The sequence below is a fragment of the Giraffa tippelskirchi genome, chromosome X (genome assembly GCF_054371585.1).
Source record: "Giraffa tippelskirchi isolate mGirTip1 chromosome X, T2T-mGirTip1v1.2.pri, whole genome shotgun sequence".
Lineage (NCBI taxonomy): Eukaryota > Metazoa > Chordata > Mammalia > Artiodactyla > Giraffidae > Giraffa > Giraffa tippelskirchi.
The window spans coordinates 32092524-32111273 of NC_137289.1; the positions used below are offsets into that span (position 1 = coordinate 32092524).

At 38.4% G+C, this 18750-nt stretch overlaps 2 protein-coding genes across 6 annotated transcripts in view; one reads left to right on the top strand and one right to left on the bottom strand.

Annotated features, from left to right (window-relative positions):
- LOC145536209 (uncharacterized) overlaps positions 1 to 18750 on the top strand; it is a 122431-nt gene that overhangs the window by 25643 nt on the left and 78038 nt on the right. Inside the window, exon 3 of the mRNA XM_081565061.1 lies at positions 12834 to 13023. The gene's annotated coding sequence lies outside the window, so the exon portion shown is untranslated. The remainder of the gene's footprint in view (positions 1 to 12833; positions 13024 to 18750) is intronic.
- Positions 1 to 18750, bottom strand: part of LOC145536206 (melanoma-associated antigen B18-like) — a 63872-nt gene that overhangs the window by 682 nt on the left and 44440 nt on the right. For 2 of the 5 annotated variants that reach the window (XM_081565057.1, XM_081565059.1), the window contains exon 2: positions 15 to 1118. In XM_081565057.1, the coding sequence (XP_081421183.1) occupies positions 26 to 1057 (1032 nt within the window). In that variant the 5' untranslated portion in view covers positions 1058 to 1118 and the 3' untranslated portion in view covers positions 15 to 25. Of the gene's footprint in view, positions 1 to 14; positions 1119 to 1559; positions 1667 to 1795; positions 3453 to 18750 lie in introns of those variants that run through there. The other 3 variants (XM_081565060.1, XM_081565056.1, XM_081565058.1) reach the window with 3 other exon arrangements.

Below are 18750 nucleotides of genomic sequence, written 5' to 3' on the forward strand. Positions count from 1 at the left end.
GAACGCTGACGCACCTTTTCAAATTTCACTTAGCCTGGGAGGAGCTGCTGGCTATGGCTCTGGAGCGGGCACTGGCCAGGGCAGCAGTACGAGCCCTGGCTGCAGCTCTGGCTTGGGCTCTCTCTTCCTCATCTCTCAAAGCCTCTTCATACGAGGATGGGAAGGCAGTTGGGACGGTATCGTGAGCCTTGGCTAAAAACTCCAGGACTTTCATTTTGCTGGTTTCAGCATAGGCTCTAGGGCCCCACAGGAACTCATAGCGTGGAGGCTCACTGTTGGCCACCTGGCGGTACTCCAGGTACTTGAGCTGCACCATATCTTCTGTGAGGACCTTCTTGGGATCCCCATAGAGGAAGTGCTTCCTTTCAGCATATACACCCATCAGATTCAGCATTTCCCAGATCGCCTCTTCAGGAGCGCAGCTGCCTCTCATGAAGATCACACCAAGCACAATCATCAGGATGCCGGTCTTTAGCATGTGCTCATCTTCATTCAGAGGTGAATCATAGGAGAGGTCTAGTTTGTTGACAAGGGTGTAGCAGTGCCTGGTAGGATCCACTTCCTTCAAATCAACACCAAAAGCCAGCTCCATGTGATCAGAAGCTCTCCTGAGGATCTCATTGAAATGATTCTTGTACTGTTTGATAACAAACTTCAGCATGTCTGCCTTTCTAATTGGCTCTTTCTTTTGATACTTCTGCAGCAGGAAGTGCACCAACAAAACCACTTTCTTATTTAAAATCTCACTGAGTGAGCTCTTAGTGCCCTTGGGGGAGCTTGCGCTTTCCACCTTTGGGCTATTGATGTTTTCAGCTGAGTTGGTGCCTGAACCAGCTGCAGTAGCACCGGTGGCTCCCTCAGGTGCCTCAGGAGTGCTGGGTGTCCCAGGAGCAGGCAGATTCTCAGGTCTGTCCCCAAAGACAGAGGAAGGGGGCTTTCCTGCTGCTGCTGCTGCTGCTGCCCCAGTGGCCTGAGCAACCCCTAGGCCCTCAGTCTCAGCACGGGCCTGGTGGCGTTTCTCACGGGCACGGAGCTTACTCTTTTGGCCCCGAGGCATGATGACTGGTCAGAGAACGCAGGCAGCTGCTCAAGCTGCCGAGGTTGATGAAGAGCTCACCCTAGAAGACAGAGGAAAAGAAGGCGTGTATAGCCTCCGTAGGGAGATTCTTCTATCTTGGCGCCAAGAAAAACTGCCTTTGTTGATCCCCTTAAGGGTACCGTTTTAGGAACCCACAAGACAGAGGCCGACGGAACTCTGTGGGCCTCCTCTGTTCATCAGGGGCTTGTCACCTTAATTCTAACGCAGAATACTAAACTTGACTCCTGACCAGTCCTTTTACGACTCCCTCTGCTGACTTGAGGCTGCCCCTTCAGACCAAGGCTTCCCATCCCACAAATTCTCCTGGCTGACGTGGCGGGGTGTTGGGCCTAACAGTCACTTCTGAGCCGCTCGGGGGTTGAGGGTCGGGATGGCGCAAGTTAGGATAGGGAGGGGCTCTACGGGACCACCTCAGTTCTGGCAGGAGTGTGTCCCTTCACTTCTAACAAAGACTGTTCACCTGGATACCTGTCCAATCCCGGAACTTCTCCTTGGGTAGATGCGAGGCCACACCTCTCCAACAGAAGCCTCAAGCTCCGGAGCTGCCGCGCGGAAGGCAGGGAGAGCACTTCCGGTAACGCCCAACTGGGCTTGCTAGCCTTGGGGGTGGGGTGGGAGGGACCGGTTCTGGAAGGGCCTCCCTATCTGTTCTGGCAGGTGGAGAAATCGTGCAAAACTCACATGGGGGAGTCTTACCTGACTCCTGACAGGGCCTGGGACTTCTTTCTCTGCTGAGCTAAGTCAGCTGGCCACAGATCAGGGTTCTCATTTCCCTCGGAACCCCCAGTAGGAAGTAAGGGGTAGCCGGAGCCTAGCAACCATGCCTAGGGCCTCCCAAGACTGATAGTGTAGTGGGGGGGGGTACTCTTTGTGGACTCTTACTTTGGAGTGGGCTCTCCCTTCAGTCCTCACTCGGTTTCTTACCTTGATGCTTTGTAAGTGAGCTACTAATCTGATAGGGTGCCAGACCAATCAGGTAAGGCATAAGTCTGTAAATAATTTAAGGAGAATTGACTACTGTACAATATTCTACTCACCACGAGTAAACATAATATATATTGCTCTATTTGAGACTTCTTTTAGCTAAGTCTATCAGTAGTTTTTTTTTACATTTACTTCCATAAACATCGTGTGCATTGTTGTTAGTTTTCTTTTGAGGTATCTTTTGAATAGCACTGCTGTTTTGAATGATGTATTTACCATTATATATCCTAGTTACTTATTTTGTGATAAAAGTCCTCCTTTTGGGACTTCCCTGGGGGTCCAGTGGATAAGACTCCGAGCTCCTAATGCAGGGGCATGGATTCAGTCCCTGTAGGGGATCTAAGATCCACATGCTACGAGGTACAGCCTTTAAAAAAAAAAATCTTCCTTTTGGTATAGTGATCTTCTGCACCAGCTTTTGAAGTTTCTTATAAATTTGAATATTTGGCAGCCAATTTCCTTGGAGTTTTTAATTAGAGAATCATATTACCTTTTTTCATTATTCATAATTTTGTTTTGGTATTGCTGTGTATGGCTGTATACTGGCTATGCAGTCCAGTCCAGGTTTGAACAGTAGAGTTGGTACCATACCTCCATGCCCTCTTCTGGACTTTATTGGAAATGTTTCTAAAGTTTCACACTTATATATGCTTGCTGTTGATTTAACAATATGGAAATTCCATTCTAATGTAAGTTTTCTAAAAGTTATTACCATGAACTGGTGTTGAACTTTTATCAAAGATTTTTTTTTACTCCTACACTTGATCAAATGCTTTCTCTTCTCTGTCTGATAATATAGTGAATTCCGATACTCTTTGTTGGCAAAGCCATTCCAGAGGTGACACTGAAATTCTGTTTGGAGATCCATACCATCTGTAGTTTCCATTGTGGTGATGTTGTCAATCATTGAGGATCATCACTGTCATCCATTAATCCACTAGAAGCTGCTGAGTTGTAATTCTCTAATTCTACCATTCTTTCTCAAGACTATTACCTGAAATATATGTATAGGTAGAACCTTCTGTTATCCTCTCTTTTCTTTTTTTTTTTTTTTGATTTGAGCCTTCAATGGCCCTATTTTACTGCCTAGATAGATAGACTGATAGATAAAGAAAGCTAAATCTCTCTTTGTCTAATCAATATCAGAACACTTTTTAGCCTAAAATTGTTTTATGTTTTTTGTAATTTTAAATAGCAAAAAAATCTTGCTTGAGAACTAAACCAGTTAACAACTGGTTGAATAATTCATCTGCTATTGATAACTATTACCAAGCAGCATGGGGGTAATCAGTGTTCAGGCCCTAGAGTTTGTCACATGATATAGTATTTGTGCTTACAGATAGTTATGATTTTGGAAGACATAGAAAATATTCCTATGATTTATTCAAAGTCAGCATTACTTGAAGGGGTATAGTTTCTGTATTCTTTCTATATAGCTATCCAATCATTATGCTAATTGAGTTTTATTGTTTTCTTTATAAATTCTAACATGGATTATGGCAAGTAGTTTAAGTGTTATTACTACTTTAGTTTATACACATGTAGACATAAAAACAAATTGTGGCACTCTTTCCTCTGGGTTCACAATTTATTCAATATAGGGCTGTCCTAATGAACTTCATATTAGAACTCCATTAATGTGGTCAATGCAAACTTATCTGATTTTTTGAATAGATATGCTAATATGCTCTCAATTTATTAAAAATAATTTTTCCAACTTCTCAATTCACTTGTTAGTAATTTAAATATTTAGATTTTTAATGAATATCTACTTCTTGAGTAGGTGACATTTTTGGTTGTTTCTAAGGTAACGCTGCTGCTGCTGCTGCTGTCGCTTCAGTCGTGTCTGACTCTGTGCGACCCCATAGACGGCAGCCCACCAGGCTCCACCATCCCTGGGATTCTCCAGGCAAGAACACTGGAGTGGGTTGCCATTTCCTTCTCCAACCCAAGTTGCATATACTATACGAAATTTAGAATGAAAGGTTTTAAAGTCTCTAATGCTACGGGTCCTGTTTTTGCTTTTTACTTTTTTTTGGAAACAATTGTGCCTGATGACTGCTAGCAAGTATCAAATACTGGAGTATTTGATGCTTTTAAAATCTGATCAGTTGGGAGGTTTTGGTTTGTTGCTCATTTGTTTTCTTATTATTTTCACTCTTAGTGGAATGTTAGCACAAACTCTCTCAGTATATGTATGTGCACTCATGGGGCAGATAAGAAATCATGGGAAGACAAGTTATCAACTACTATAAAATAGTGAGAAGTGCTCCAAGAAAGAAGCAATTGTGACTGGGAAAATTTTATTATCCTAGTGTCCTAGACTGTTTTCAATCTAAAGTATGGCTGAATGATGGAATGGGACACACAGGTTTCCCCACCCCATTCTCTAAAATATCTGTTTGTTATTGAGTCACAGAGATATGAAGAGAAAGAGTAAGGAGGGAGGACAAATATTTTAAAGTAAAAATAGTAATAACTATGTATTTGTTGAGGACCTATTATATTCAAGGAAGTGTGCTGTGTCTATTATCTTACTTCACCTGTGGCATGGGTTTCACTTATTGGATCATACTTATTGGATCGTACCGGCAAAGAAAGTGAGGCTCATAAGATTAAGAAGCTTTCTTTTTTTTTTTTTTTTTATAAATTTATTTATTTTAGTTGGGGGCTAATTACTTTACAATATTGTAAGAAGCTTTCTTTCATCCATTAGTTTTTATTTACTAAACCAGGAACTTGACCAAAGTCATGAAGATACCAAAGGCTTAGACTGAAAAAGAGATAGAGAAGAAAGGTGTCAGAGGAGGTTTTTGTTTTTTTTTTCCTGGTCAGAAGTGGCAAAGTTTCCTTGACAGTAGATAAACAACTTTATACAGTTTTATTATTGCATTCAACCCTGTTCATTACTTTCTGTTTTAACCTTTTCTTTTTTTTTTTTTTTGTCTATACTATCACTTATAATTTTGATAAGCAAAATAATAGTTAAACATTGGTCTCAACTATAAATTAGTATTAAAGTCATTATAAAGAAAAAATTAACATGATATTTATTATAGGAACACTTAACGAGAGGACATTATTCATGATAAAATTATCTTAAACATTCAGTTGAAGACCTTTAGGAAATATGCTCTTAATTTAGCTCTTTTTAAGAGAAACCGTGTTATTTTTAATCTGGTGGACAATTAGATGTCTTTTTTACTCACGTCAAAAGTAGAGTCTCAAGGTCAGATTTATGTATTCTTAGAGCAAGTGAACATGTTCTTATTCTATGCACTTTGAATACCAACTTGACTTCATGTATTTTGTTCCCACTTTAATGTTTTTCTGAATGCAAGACATTATAATCCTTAATCCAACAGTAATTTATTGATAAGGAATTCAACCATGCAGTGTGCTGGGAGCTGAGGATAAAATGATGAGCAAAATGTGGGCAGACCCTACCTTCATAGAACTTACCATCTGGTAGGAGAGACAGACACGTATATACATTTATTACTAACTATTAAACATTATGCGTGGAAAGGACAGATAGATAAAATAGTGTGATACTCTCTGATTCAGTAAGTTTGCGAAGGCTGTCCTGAAGAATTAGTATCTTAACGTAGGAAAAAGGATGGATGTGAGTTAGATTGACAAGCATAAGGTGAGGTTTGAAGACTGTTCCTTAAGGGAACTATACAAACGTCTGATTAAAAAATAAAGTTGGTGGACTGGAAGGAAGAGCACATTAGCTTGAGTGTGAAAGTCAATGGGGAGAGTGTAGTGAAAGAGTTCGGGGTTTCTTCTTAGATGCAAAATAGAACCACTAAAAGTTTTAAAGCAGGCAAATGACCTGCCCAGATATGCATTTTGTAATGATCACTGTGGCTGCAGTATATTTAAAAAAAAAAGGGGAAGCAAAGCAAGACAAACGAACAAAAACCACATAGGAAAAAGAATTCCAGATACTTGAACAGTATTCCAGGGTTGTGACATCAGAGATGGAGACATTTGGATAGATTAGAAAGCTGTGTGTAGGTACAATTTGCAGGACTCATGTGCTTGTTGGCACATGGCTGGTGTAGGAGAACATGGTGTCAAAAATACCCGCTTACATCCAGGGCCTGGGCAACTGCATTCATGACTGCAGTGTCTACTGAGATTGGGAATTCTGTGAGTGTACAATTTACCACGAGTGGGAGTCATAAAAATGGGTGTAATTTGGAGTTTTGCTTGTGTGTTCAATTTAAAGAGGGTTGTGTTTGAAGCACTTTTGGTAAATATTCAAGTGAAGATGTCAGATAAGCAGAAATATATATGAAGCTGAATACTAGAGAAGAGATCTGGGCTTGAGATGTGTATCTGAAGTCATGAGGAGGCATTTGAAAATGGAAGCATTGAACATGAATGGAATTGACAAGGAAGAGAGTACAGAGTGAAATAAAAAGTATCAACATTTTAAAAATGGATAGAGAAGCATACTCTTTGTAGAACACTTAGAACATATAGAAAGCTATTTAATCACCCATAATTCTATTGCATGCATATATATGTGTGTGTGTGTATATATATATATATATATATATTATAAACAATAATTTGGTGCCACAGCTTGCAATTCCTATGAATATCCAATAAACATTTTTACTTTTAATCAGCAGAGATAGTCATTTCTTATTCAATGTTGATGAACAAATTAATCCACCCAAAATCTTGTTAAGCTACAAGCATATGAAAGTAATGAATAAAGAAATAAATATGTCCTATAAAGAGTTAAGGGCTTCCCTGGTGGCTCAGTGGTAAAGAATCCACCTGGTAATGCAGAAGATATGGAAGACGTGAGTCCGATCCCTGGGTCAGGAAGATCACCTGCAGAAGGAAATGGCAACCCACTCCAATATTCTTGTCTGGGAAATCCCATGGATAGAAAAGCCTGGGCTGGCTCCAGTCCATGGGGTCGCAAAGAGTCTGACACGACTTAATGACTGAACAACAGCAACAACATAAAGAGTTAAATCTATTAATATACACTCAATTACTCTAGTTATGGCATCTATAGAATTTGATGAAATTCAGTACTGTATTTGCTTCGGAAAAAACTCATTATCACCATTTGAAAAATAGCATAAAGCACATGTTCTATTGATGATGGCATCATGTTGCTATGTGAAGGACAACACATTAGATTTACATTAAATGTATAAAATAGAGCAACTCATTATTGGCTTTTCCTAGACTGGGTCATCTGTGTTCCTATTAAAATGAATGTTAACTTTTTTTTCTAATTTGATTTCAGTTTGAACAGCTTTTAAAAATGCCAATATCTGCAAGCATAATACATTTTTAATGCACCTAAAATTTATTTAAAAGAAAATGATTATGTGCATTGTACTTATATATAAATGTGAAACTGATGGCAAAGCATATTGTGATTAATGTGTGATATTTGATATTTACATTACAATTGTGTTCTATTTTCAGTGATACATAGTTGATGGGTCTGTTGCGGTTGTATTATGTATAATCTAAGACACCAGCTGAGCCTTAGGATGACTAAGATATTTAAAAATTTATTTTTTCAGAATGAATCAATAAGCTTTGAAGGAATTAACTTCTTCATGGCTTAGAGTCATGTTTTTTCAAAACTTAAGAAACTCTCCAGAATTATTAAACTTCATGTTCCATTGCATCTACATTTAATATTGTGATGGTTATTGAGACATATGTACATTTATTGTCCTTTTAAGGAAGTTATGTGTAGAGGACACTGGGCTTTTAAGTAAAAAATAAGTAATCCCTATTAAACTTTAGTTTTAATCTAGGTCTTTAAATATGGGTTTTATCTTAGTGACTGGATAGTTTTTTTTTTAACTCAGTTTCTATGATTTGACACTTTTAAAGGTGTGGAGGATTCACTAAACAATAAGAAGTCTCTGAGATATTCATGGCAGTGAAGTGTAGGATATATAGATAATAAAATACATAAAGAGAAGTATATTAATACAGAGATAACATGTGAAAATCTCAACAATGGTTTTAACCAACTCTTCCCTTTTATACTTCCGTGCCAATTAGAAGTCATGTAGCAATGACCGAGCCATAGCTGAACTAGACACATCAACATCAAACAAAAACACTATGAAGAAATAAAACAGAACAAAACCAAATAAAGCAAAACAACATACATATTTTACGAAACACTTATAACCCCGGTGTAGACATGTCAATCACAATAGCAATCTGTTCTTTGACACAGTGTATTCCGAACCATTTGCACCACTGTGTAGCAATAAACGCATGATCAAGTATATACATAATGCTGCTGAGTCGCGTCAGTCGTGTCCGACTCTGTGCGACCCCATAGACAGCAGCCCACCAGGCTCCGCCGTCCCTGGGATTCTCCAGGCAAGAACACCGGAGTGGGTTGCCATTTCCTTCTCCAATGCATAATAGCCGTGTTACAACAGAAATTTAGAAAAAAAAGTTCTTCCATGTAAAATTTTTATTTGGGTTTTGTAAAGAGGAAATACTTAGCAGAAGACTCTTTAAAGAGATATATTATTGAAGTAGTGAACGGCAGGTTTTTTGTAAGAAGAGAATTTATATGGCTGAAAGCTGCTTTTAAATAAAGAAAAAAATGACATATTACTTCAGTGTTTTCAGACACAACATTTGCTCATTTCAATGCTAAAAAGTGTGGTTATATATGGTTCTTTTTCCCAGAGCATGGATGAGAAAGGAAACTGAGGCACGGTTAAGCTAAGTGATTTGTTTGAATTGTATAAAAAAAAATACACTTCACAGAGCATGAAAGTGAAAGTCGCTCAGTTGTGTCTGACTGTTCGTGACCCCATGGGCTGTAGCCTGCTAGACTCCTCTCTCCATGGAATTCTCCAGGCCTTTCCCTTCTCCAGGGGATCGTCCCAACCCAGGACTCGAACCCAGGTCTCCCGTATTGCAGGTGGATTCTTTACCATCTGAGCCACCAGGGAAGCCCTTCGGTATTTGAATATTTTACCACTCAATACTTCAATATTTGAATATTTTACCACTCTTTCCTTCTATTCCCAGGAACCAATTGCTCTAAATTAGAAAGATAGCTGTTCTGGGAGAATTTTCTTCTTGGTGACACTTTGTTTAAAATGGTGTGAAAAAAAGAAAGGAAAGAAAAAGAAAGTAGTAAAAAAAGAGGTAGAGAAATGTAGTGAACAGTAATAGTAGTAAAACTGCTAGAATTAGCCAAGTCAGTGGTAAAGACTATAGTAACCAACTCAAGACACCATGAGATAAAGGTGATGAGGAGAATGTGTCAGAAAGTTCCTAGATGGATCTTCTTTCCTGTGTTTATTGACTGTTGACCAGTCCTTGTGCATACCTGGTTAGGGGTCTAAATGATGCTTTGATAACTTGTAATAGACATTTTAACATATTTGTTGAATGTTAGGATGAACATATTGTTGATGGTACAAGAAAATTGAAATTTATATGTATCTTAAAAAGAATGCTTAGTCATTTTGCATAAATAATTTTTGCAGGGAATGTCATTTCAAGTAATTGCATGTTGTTTAAAGTCTCAGTTTAACAATTCTAGCAATGAATCTAATGTACCTTGCCTGAGTCGATACGGAACCAGATTTTGCCCTGGAAGAGCTACACTTGTTTACTTCTTTGAATGGTTTGTTGAATCAGTTGGCTGTTGTCACAATTGTGTTGTATTTTTAAAAAGCCCAAATTCAATGCATGCAGCAAGTGTTTATTTCTCCCTCATGCTTATGCAAGTTGGCTGAAATTTTGTGAATTTGGCTGAGTTTGTTTGGGCTTGGATCCAAACTGAAGCTAGGATCCAAGTCGGCTACATGTGTCTCTCACTGTCTTTGCTCCAGGGGCTACTTTGTAGCCTCTTCTCATGGCAGTGATACAATATGTATGTATGAGAACAAGTTGTAGGCCACAATCATATAAGCGCATTTCCAGTCTCAGTTTGTCATGTCCACTAACATCCTGTTGGCAAAATCAAGTCATGGCCAACCCCAGCATCAGTGGATCATAGATACATACTTTTCTCATCCAGGTCAGTGCGGAGAAGGTGGGGAGTGACTACTTTAACAATAGCCTAATCTATCATCCATACCTTAATCAGAATGGAATCTGCCATCGAGTTTTTATTATGGATCCCCAGAACACAGACTATTTTCCTCTTGTTTCACAAAGAAAATAGCATAGTAGCTAAAAGTGTTTTAAGGTCAGCAAATCTTTAAGACAATGCAAAAACTTGAGGGCATATTGCACCACAGGCCTATGTAATCAAAGCTCTCTCACATATATACAGATATTTTGCTTATTCTTAGTTTTTCTGAAATTCTTTGTCAACATTTGTAAAAGGTGGAGAGGACTCTCTAGATGATTGGACTACCATATTAATATTTAGAAACAAGAAGGTGTAAAATGTAATCCACTGCCTCAGTGAGACAGTAAAAATTATTGTATTTTTAATTAGAGCTTTGTCAGGGAGGTGCAAAAATAGAATTCAAACTGCAGATTTGTTGATTGGGCTTAATAAAGTCTTGGGACTTTTGAATATGCTAAAGATTGGCAATTTTCTTACAAGGGCTATCACTAGTTAGAACCAAACGCTTGCCAATCCCATTTCTATGATGGAGACTGAGTTATCATGATATTTCTATGAGGACACAATGAAATTTGATTTACTAGTTTGATTTTGAAAGCCACTGGAAACTATGAGGCCTCCCTCACTATCATGGCCTTTATTAGGTTGCTTAACTTGACAACTTATATTTTATCTTTTTAAGTTTTAAGTTTCAAAATATGAAAATTTCTGAAAACCACCCGATATTTTATATCAAAATGTTTCTACAGAAAGGAATTACTCTTGTTCATTAACCAAAGGAATTCTGAAACCACGTACAGAAACAATAAGAGAATTTCATCATTCCTAAAGTTTATCATACTGTTATTAATATTATACTTAATTTTATTTGTAAAATAAATAATATTTTGTCATGAAGATTGCCTTTGGCAGTTGGATCACTATATTCTACATAATGAAAATTATTTTTCTGGCGGTAAAGGTACTACTCTTGACTGAGTACATGGAGAACTGAACGGGCCATGAGCGATACCTCTGGGTTGATACTTAGGGAAAAAGCATCTACACGTCACTGGTCCTCTACCGAATAGTTAATGAGGAGCTTTCAAGTAACATCTGTTGGAACATTTGTCTCAGGAATCACCCAACTTCTTGATCGTTCTCTCTTCCTGAGAAAAAAATATGTAAAATGATATAGTAATAAAAAATGAAGTAATATATCCTTAATATAGGTATAAATCTGCCCTCAGTAGTTATTTGTTGAATGGCTGAATGACATTTTGTCTATAGGATGCAAAATACATTGTGTCTATTGAATACTTTATGCATGTATCGGTTTACTCATAAGTGTATATAAATAAATCTATTAAAAATTTCTCATCAGGATTATATGAATTCATAGTTAACAGTATATTGAAGTGAGGATCAGCTAAGTAATTTTCCAGGCCCAGGGAAAAATGAAAATGAAGGGCCCCTTGTTCAGAAATTACTAAGGATTTCAAGATGGTGACAGCAGAGCATTTAAGTAAGCATGGGGATTTCTAAGCATGGTCCCCCTTTCAACTGCAGAAGTAGCATGTCCATGAAGCTGGTTCTCATTGAGTATGTGCTATGTATAGAATGCCCTTTCTTTCATATAACAAAAATAATAAATCATTGTCTTTGGGAAGCTTAGCAGAGTGCATCTCTTTTAGCATAGGTATACATATTTGCATATATATGTAATAGATATGAATAAACATGTATATTTATTGTACATTATGCCATATAATTTCAACATGGAGAGCCTACTTTATGAACTTACTATTATTTATTCAAGCTATGTAGTCAAAGCATTGATAGAAGGTGTGTAGTATCCTGAATACATCTTTCAGGATCTTATCTGATTCCTTTGTTGAAGAGGGGTGAAGATCAGCATTCCCCACAACTTTCAGGGTTGAACTAAAATTCTGAGTGTGTGGCTTATCCTTAATTCTTTCAGATTTCCTCCCATTTAAGAGGCTTCTGATATTTGAAGGCCAGAGTGTTTCCATGATTTGACATGTCTCAGAAGAGCTTCACAATTGTCTTTCGGTTCCCCTTCTTAAGAATAAGGATTCTAGGTAGAAGTATGCTAGAGAGCTATTCATAGCCCATCAATCATCTAACAACAACAACAACAACAACAAACATTTATAAGCACCTGATATATGCCAGTCTCTTTATATTTGTCTCTAATTCTTATAACTATCCAAGGTAATAGCATTATCCCAATTTCATAGATTTTGAAAACAATGTTCAGATGGGCGTTTATTATGCTGCTACTTAACTCAGAAGAGATGGAACCACAATGAAACTCTAGATCTGTTGCACATTGCTCTCTACTTGTTTATACCACATTGCCGGAAGACGTGCAAAAGTCAGCGAGCTCCTCTGGGAACAGGAGGAAGGCCAGTCTGGGACTCTGAGTAACCGACGTAGAGATGCAGTGTTCAATTTGTTTTCAAAGTTGACCACGATCACTTCTTTCTTGTATGCATACCATCAAGAGCTGGGGTCCTCTCCTCCTGAATCTGAGCTGGCTTTGTGATACTCTGACCAATAGGATTTGGCAGGTGTGACACCGGGTAAGTTCCAGGCCTAACTTTGACGAGGCATCTACTGTTTTCTCTTTACAAGGAGCTAGACTACATGATGTAAAGAAGCTTAGACCAGAAAACCGAAATATGAGACAGCATATGAAGATAGAGAGAACCAGCCCTGTGAATGAAGCCTTTCTGTATCTCCCAGACTAGCTCAACCACCCGTCAAATGGAGCTGAGAAAGTGACTGCAGCCAAGCCCTGCCGGAATTCCTCGCCTAGAAAACTGTAAGAAATGATTCATTGCTGTTTTTTTAAGCAACTGATTGATTTGTTTCATAGCAATAGATACTGAAACACCGGGAAACTTGGGGACTATCATGTTTTAGCCTGGCTTGCAATTTCTACAGCTACAAAGCCCTGGCTGACTGTCTTGAATAGAGGTGTGCTTGGGCAAAGATGTGTTCTAAGACTCCATGGGAATTGCACTGGTATTGCTTAGGTCTCCTTTGGGTGAAAGTCTATCTGCAGAAGTTTTGATGTCACTTTAATCTTGCATCAGAGTAGCCCATGAATAGCTTTAATTGTTGGAGGAATGAAATACATAAGGAAGGATACCCTGCTTGCCTTAGGGTTAAATTCATCAATGCCGTTTCCTTTCCAAGATGTCAAAGTCATTACATCTCTGTATTCTGTTCTCTTTGCCATAGTTTCTGCTCTCGTAAGAAAAAAAAAAAAAAGGATTTAAGGTAATTTATATTAAAAAATGAACTTTCTGTGGAGCATACTTCTGAAATTCAACCCTACTCGTGATGTTTTTCAGATTCTAAGCATACCTGGTTGTGAGTCCTCTTTGATCATATTTTGCGTCTACAATAGAGCACTTGGGGATAAGTACTTGATAACTTTAATATGGCCTCAAACTTTGACATAAAAGGCACAAGAAAAAGCATGTTGAAAAACTTTTCAATATTGATTTCATTTGGTAGGGAATTAAGTGATGAAGGCAGGCATATTTGATCAAAATTTAACCATTTCAGTAGAATGTAATCAACTTTATCTGTTGCGTAAAGATGAGAACCTCATTCAGAAGATATGATTAGAAGCCTCACTTATCTAAGTCATGATTATAAGGAAACTAACAGCTAAGTACAAGGTTGCTGCCTACATGGAAAGTGTATAACAGGAGTTTTAAAGAGCCTTTTCTCTTATATATTTGATTTGATAACTTAAGTTTTCACTAGTATCTTATAAGAAAAAAAAACTTCTTTGAAAGTGAGAGTATTTTTTCTGCAGTGCATCATATTTTGTTATCCAAAAATAGTTGCCTCTCCACTTAAATAGGTACTATTTGACATTAATAACAACAGTACCTTGATTTTCTCACTTAGCACAGCCGACCCTTGATATCCATGAGGGATTAGTTCCAGGACCCAGGTAGATACTGAAATTCTCAGATACTTAAGTTCCTGATGTAAAATGGTGTAGTGCTTGCATATAACCTATGTGTCAGTTCAGTTCAGTTCAGGTCGCTCAGTCATGTCCAACTCTTTGCGACCCCATGGACTGCAGCACGCCAGGCCTCCCTGTCCATCACCAACTCCCGGAGCCTACTCAAACTCATGTCCATTGAGTCAGTAACGCCATCCAACCATCTCATCCTCTTCATCCCCTTCTCCTCCCGCCTTCAGTTTTTCCCAGCATCAGGGTCTTTTCCAATGAGTCGGTTCTGTATCCTGCTGTAAACTCTAACTCATCTCTAGACTACTTACAATGTCTAATACAATGTAAATGTTATGTAAATAGTTGCTAGTGTGCCACAAATTTGCGTTTTGCTCTTTGAAACTTTCTGAAATCTAAAAAAAAAAAAAAAAATTATTTTGATCTGGGGTTGGTTGAATCCATGGATGCAGAACCTGCAGAACACAGAGGGCTGACTGCATCTTTATGCATTGCATAAAGAGTGGTTTCAAACTTATGTCTTATAAGATTTTTCAATTACCAAAGTTTTTCTCTGGCTTTAAATGCTTGCACAACAGTCACACAGTCAGTAGGATCATAATAATTTTATTTAATGTCCCTAACAGTTGTGTCCAAAGGAGCCATATTAATTATGTCACACAGAACGAGACCAGAAAGAAATCACAGCATGACGCTCACAGGAAAAATCCACAGGAACATCAGGACTCAGCAACTTCAGTGAAAACTTTACAACCTCCCTTGGCCTCCGGAGTATAATAGCACTAGCACCCCTTTTTGCCTAGTGCATCAAAAACCAACTGCTCTATTTGCTATTTAAGGCCTTAAGTATCCCCATTCCTGTGAAATCTCCCTCTGGCCAGCATAATCTCACAGCTCCACCCATTTTTTCCTTCCTCATCCCTGCCTGTGCCTGTCTCAGACTGCTTCCTCTCCACTAAGTCAGGTCAGTTTATTTGTTGGTTTCAGATCAAACCTTACATTCCTTATAGCCTTTTCTGCCCTTTGTACTTTTTACTGAAGTCTAGTTCTAGTTCATTTACTTCTCTCTCCAGTCATCAAATACATAGTGAGCCCTCCAAGCTGCCAGGCATTCTGCTCAGTGCTTAAGGTATAGAAATGGAATATACTCTTCCCTCCTGCTTCTCAGGTTGCTCATAGTCTCTCTGTGAGGGTAGGCAGGTAAACAGAAAGAAGAATGCCTGGGGAGAGTGACTTGATGGAGATGTTTACAGAGAAGTAAAGCAGTACATTTTAGAAATACCTAACTCACGAGATGAGAAGAGGGGTAGGTGTAACTTTAGGGAGACTGTTATTGTGAGAATTGAAAAATAAGCCAAGCGGAGAGGGTAGGTGAGGTCATTTTGGGAATAGGGAACAACTTGAGCAAGAATGGTATTTCCTGTGTGCCTGTATCTGGCTGTATTTTAATTCAGAGATTGAATATTTTTCCATTGACCGGGTGCAAATAACTTTCCTTTCCTAGTCTTTTTACCTTATTATTTGAATCTACTATTTTATCTTGCAAACCATATAAGGGTTAAACATAAGTAGGATGTAGTTCAGTAATTGAAAGTGAAAATAAATAAGGGATAACCAGGTAACAGAAAACGAAAAAAGAAAACCCACAAAATAGAATTATGGACATTAAACTACAGTACTATGATAAATGTAACTGGACTTAAGTCTTCTAGATGGATAAAAAGCAAAACTAAGAATATTTTTAGTTTAATGAGACAAACTGAAACAAGATACTATAATTAAGGAAATGTTTTAAGTTAGAGTGTTCCAATTCAGTTGATCCCTTCTTTAGATAAGCTCTGAAGCCTGAATATAATCCATGTCTCATTAAATATATTTGAGTTCTTAGCGTGTGGTAGGCACTACACCAGACACTGGTGATTGTATTAGTTATTATTACTGTATAACAAATGACCACATAGTTAGCAGCTTAAAACAGCCTCTAATTTTTAATCTCACAGTTTCCATGGATCAGGAGTTTGGGCACAGATTAGCTGGATCCTCTGCTCAGGGTTTCACAAAGCTAAAGTCAAAGCTGTCTTCCCTTCTGAAACCTAGCATCCTCTTCTCTGCCCTTGTGGTTGTGGGTAGAATTCAGTTTATAGTGGTTGTGGGGCTGAGGACACCATTTTCTGGATGGCTGTTAACTGAGGCCTGTAGTTATCTCCTAGAAGGCTGCCTTCATAGGCCCTCTCAAAATATGGAAACTTACTTCTTCAAGGCCAACAGGAGAATCCGCCATTCCAGTGTAAAGACAGAGTCTTGTACCATGGAGCTCCATCACAAGAGTGCCTGTTCCTTCACCTTTGCCATATACTAGTGGCTAGTTCAAGTCATAAGTTCTACTCACACTTCAGAGGAAGGCATTATACAAGGGCATGACCCACTGAGGATAACCTTAGAGTGTGTCTGCTACAGTGGGCAAAGCAAATCCAGATTTGTGGGGCCTAATGCTTATGTTTGGGAACCCTCTTGAAGAAAATAAAAATAGGATACATTTATGAATATAGCTCAAGCAAGTACTTCTGAAGCTTACACTTCACTGGTGTCCTGGTCATTCAAACTACACTTGAGATACAGTAGCTTTATCGATCTTATATTCCAAAGAGAGCCACACAAGTTAAACAAGTAAACAAATAGAATATATTGAAAAATTGTAAGTAATATAGGGGAAAAAAGAATAATGGGGTGCATGTGTAGGACAACACTCACTGAGTCAGAGAAAGACTCTCTCTAAATATTTGCCATTTAAGTTAAGACCCGAGGACAAGAAAGAGTTGGGCAGAAACCTTCTAGGCACAGGAAGGGGGACAGGAGGGTGGGCAGGAAGGATGGGGTGGGAAGGAATAGTTAGGGTGTTTGGGAAGGGCATGTACACACTGCTGAATTTAAAATGGATAATCAACAAGGACCTACTGTACAGCACGGGGAACTCTGCTCAATGTTTTGTGGCAGCCTGCATGGGAGGGGAGTTTGGGGGAGAATGAATATGATGTGTATCAATGGCTGAATCCTTTCATTGTCTGCTGAAACTGTCACAACATTGTTTGTTAATGGGCTGTACTCCAATACAAAATAAAAAGTTAAAAAAAAAAAACCAAAACCTTCCAGGCACAGGAAAAAGCCTATGTAAAACTTCTGAATCTGGAAGGGGCATGCAGTATTCAAGAAACAGAATAACCAGTGTGTGTTTTCCATTGTGTTTAAAAAGAAAGAAAATCAGTTCTTGAAGCTTTCTAGATAGGTGGTATGAGAACTTGTCTTTTTCTTCATTATTTGAGGTTTGTGAAAACTGTTCTGGGCTGCACGCAAGCATGGCCATTCTAGTGAACACATCTATTTCCTGATTTGATGATGAATAAAACTTAATATAATAAGATCCCAGAAATATAATGGGCACCAATGCCTACAAGATTTCACCCACATTTAACCTTTTAATTAATAATGGTTATTTTTTGAGTGGAGTCTGATTACATCAAGAACTGTATTATTCAAATAATGGCTACATAGCTACCCCTGGGCTTTCTCTAACCACAGTCATGTCAAAGAGGATAAAAAATATAAAGATTCAGCTCTTTGCTCACTTTGAAGTATATTTTTAATTTCCTTTTTGATTCTTTTAGTCTTACTAGTGATTCATAAGCCAAGAAGTAAATCGATAACTCTTCAAGGAAGACTGAGTTTATGGGAAAATCTCTGCTCAAAAGAATAATTTGTTCATTCAGGCAAGAGTGTTCTTTTCTGCCAACACCAAATTTTCAAGAAAGATTCTCTGTTAAAACGATGCCTAACAGAAAACACTTCATAACTCAGTTCCTGTGTACAATAAATCTATTGTAATCCTCTTTATGGTGAAACCTGGGAGTTTCTGAAGGTCTCTGGCTCCTCAGAAGAGCACTGTAGCCCCAGTAAAGTGTTATATATCCACTCAGAGCTTCACAGCAGAAAACACAGGATAAGTGAGAATTTAGAAACCAAGCTTTTCCTCCAAAAAACTCTATACTGCATTAAGTTATCAAGAGCTTGGAGGCAAGAGAATTGCTTTGGTGTCCTACTGAAAAGGAATTTCCAGGAGTTCCAGTTCTTGGATGACTCAGAAAATTTGCCATGGAAAAAGAACTTTGCCATTGAATGGTTATCTGTTATGCTTTTTGCCAAATCTCAGTTTATGTTCTGTGTCAGTTTCTCTTGGTGGGACACCATGGGACTTGGCAAAAGTGAAAAAACACCAGATATTTATTGGAACGCATTCGAATGTATATGGCCATGCTAGTGTTATAGCCACGCATTTTGGGAAACAAACTCACTCGGAAGGACAACGCAGGTAATGGAGTGCAGTTTATTACACCGGCGGGCCCAAGGCAGAGTCTCTTTTTAGCCAAGGACCCCGACCAGCATTTGTGAAAATCTTTTATACCCCATGTGTACGTGTCCGAACTCACCACCCCAAATTTTTTGAGACTTACATAAACAAAGGAAGGGTAAATATAATCACAATAATCTCATCATTTAGGT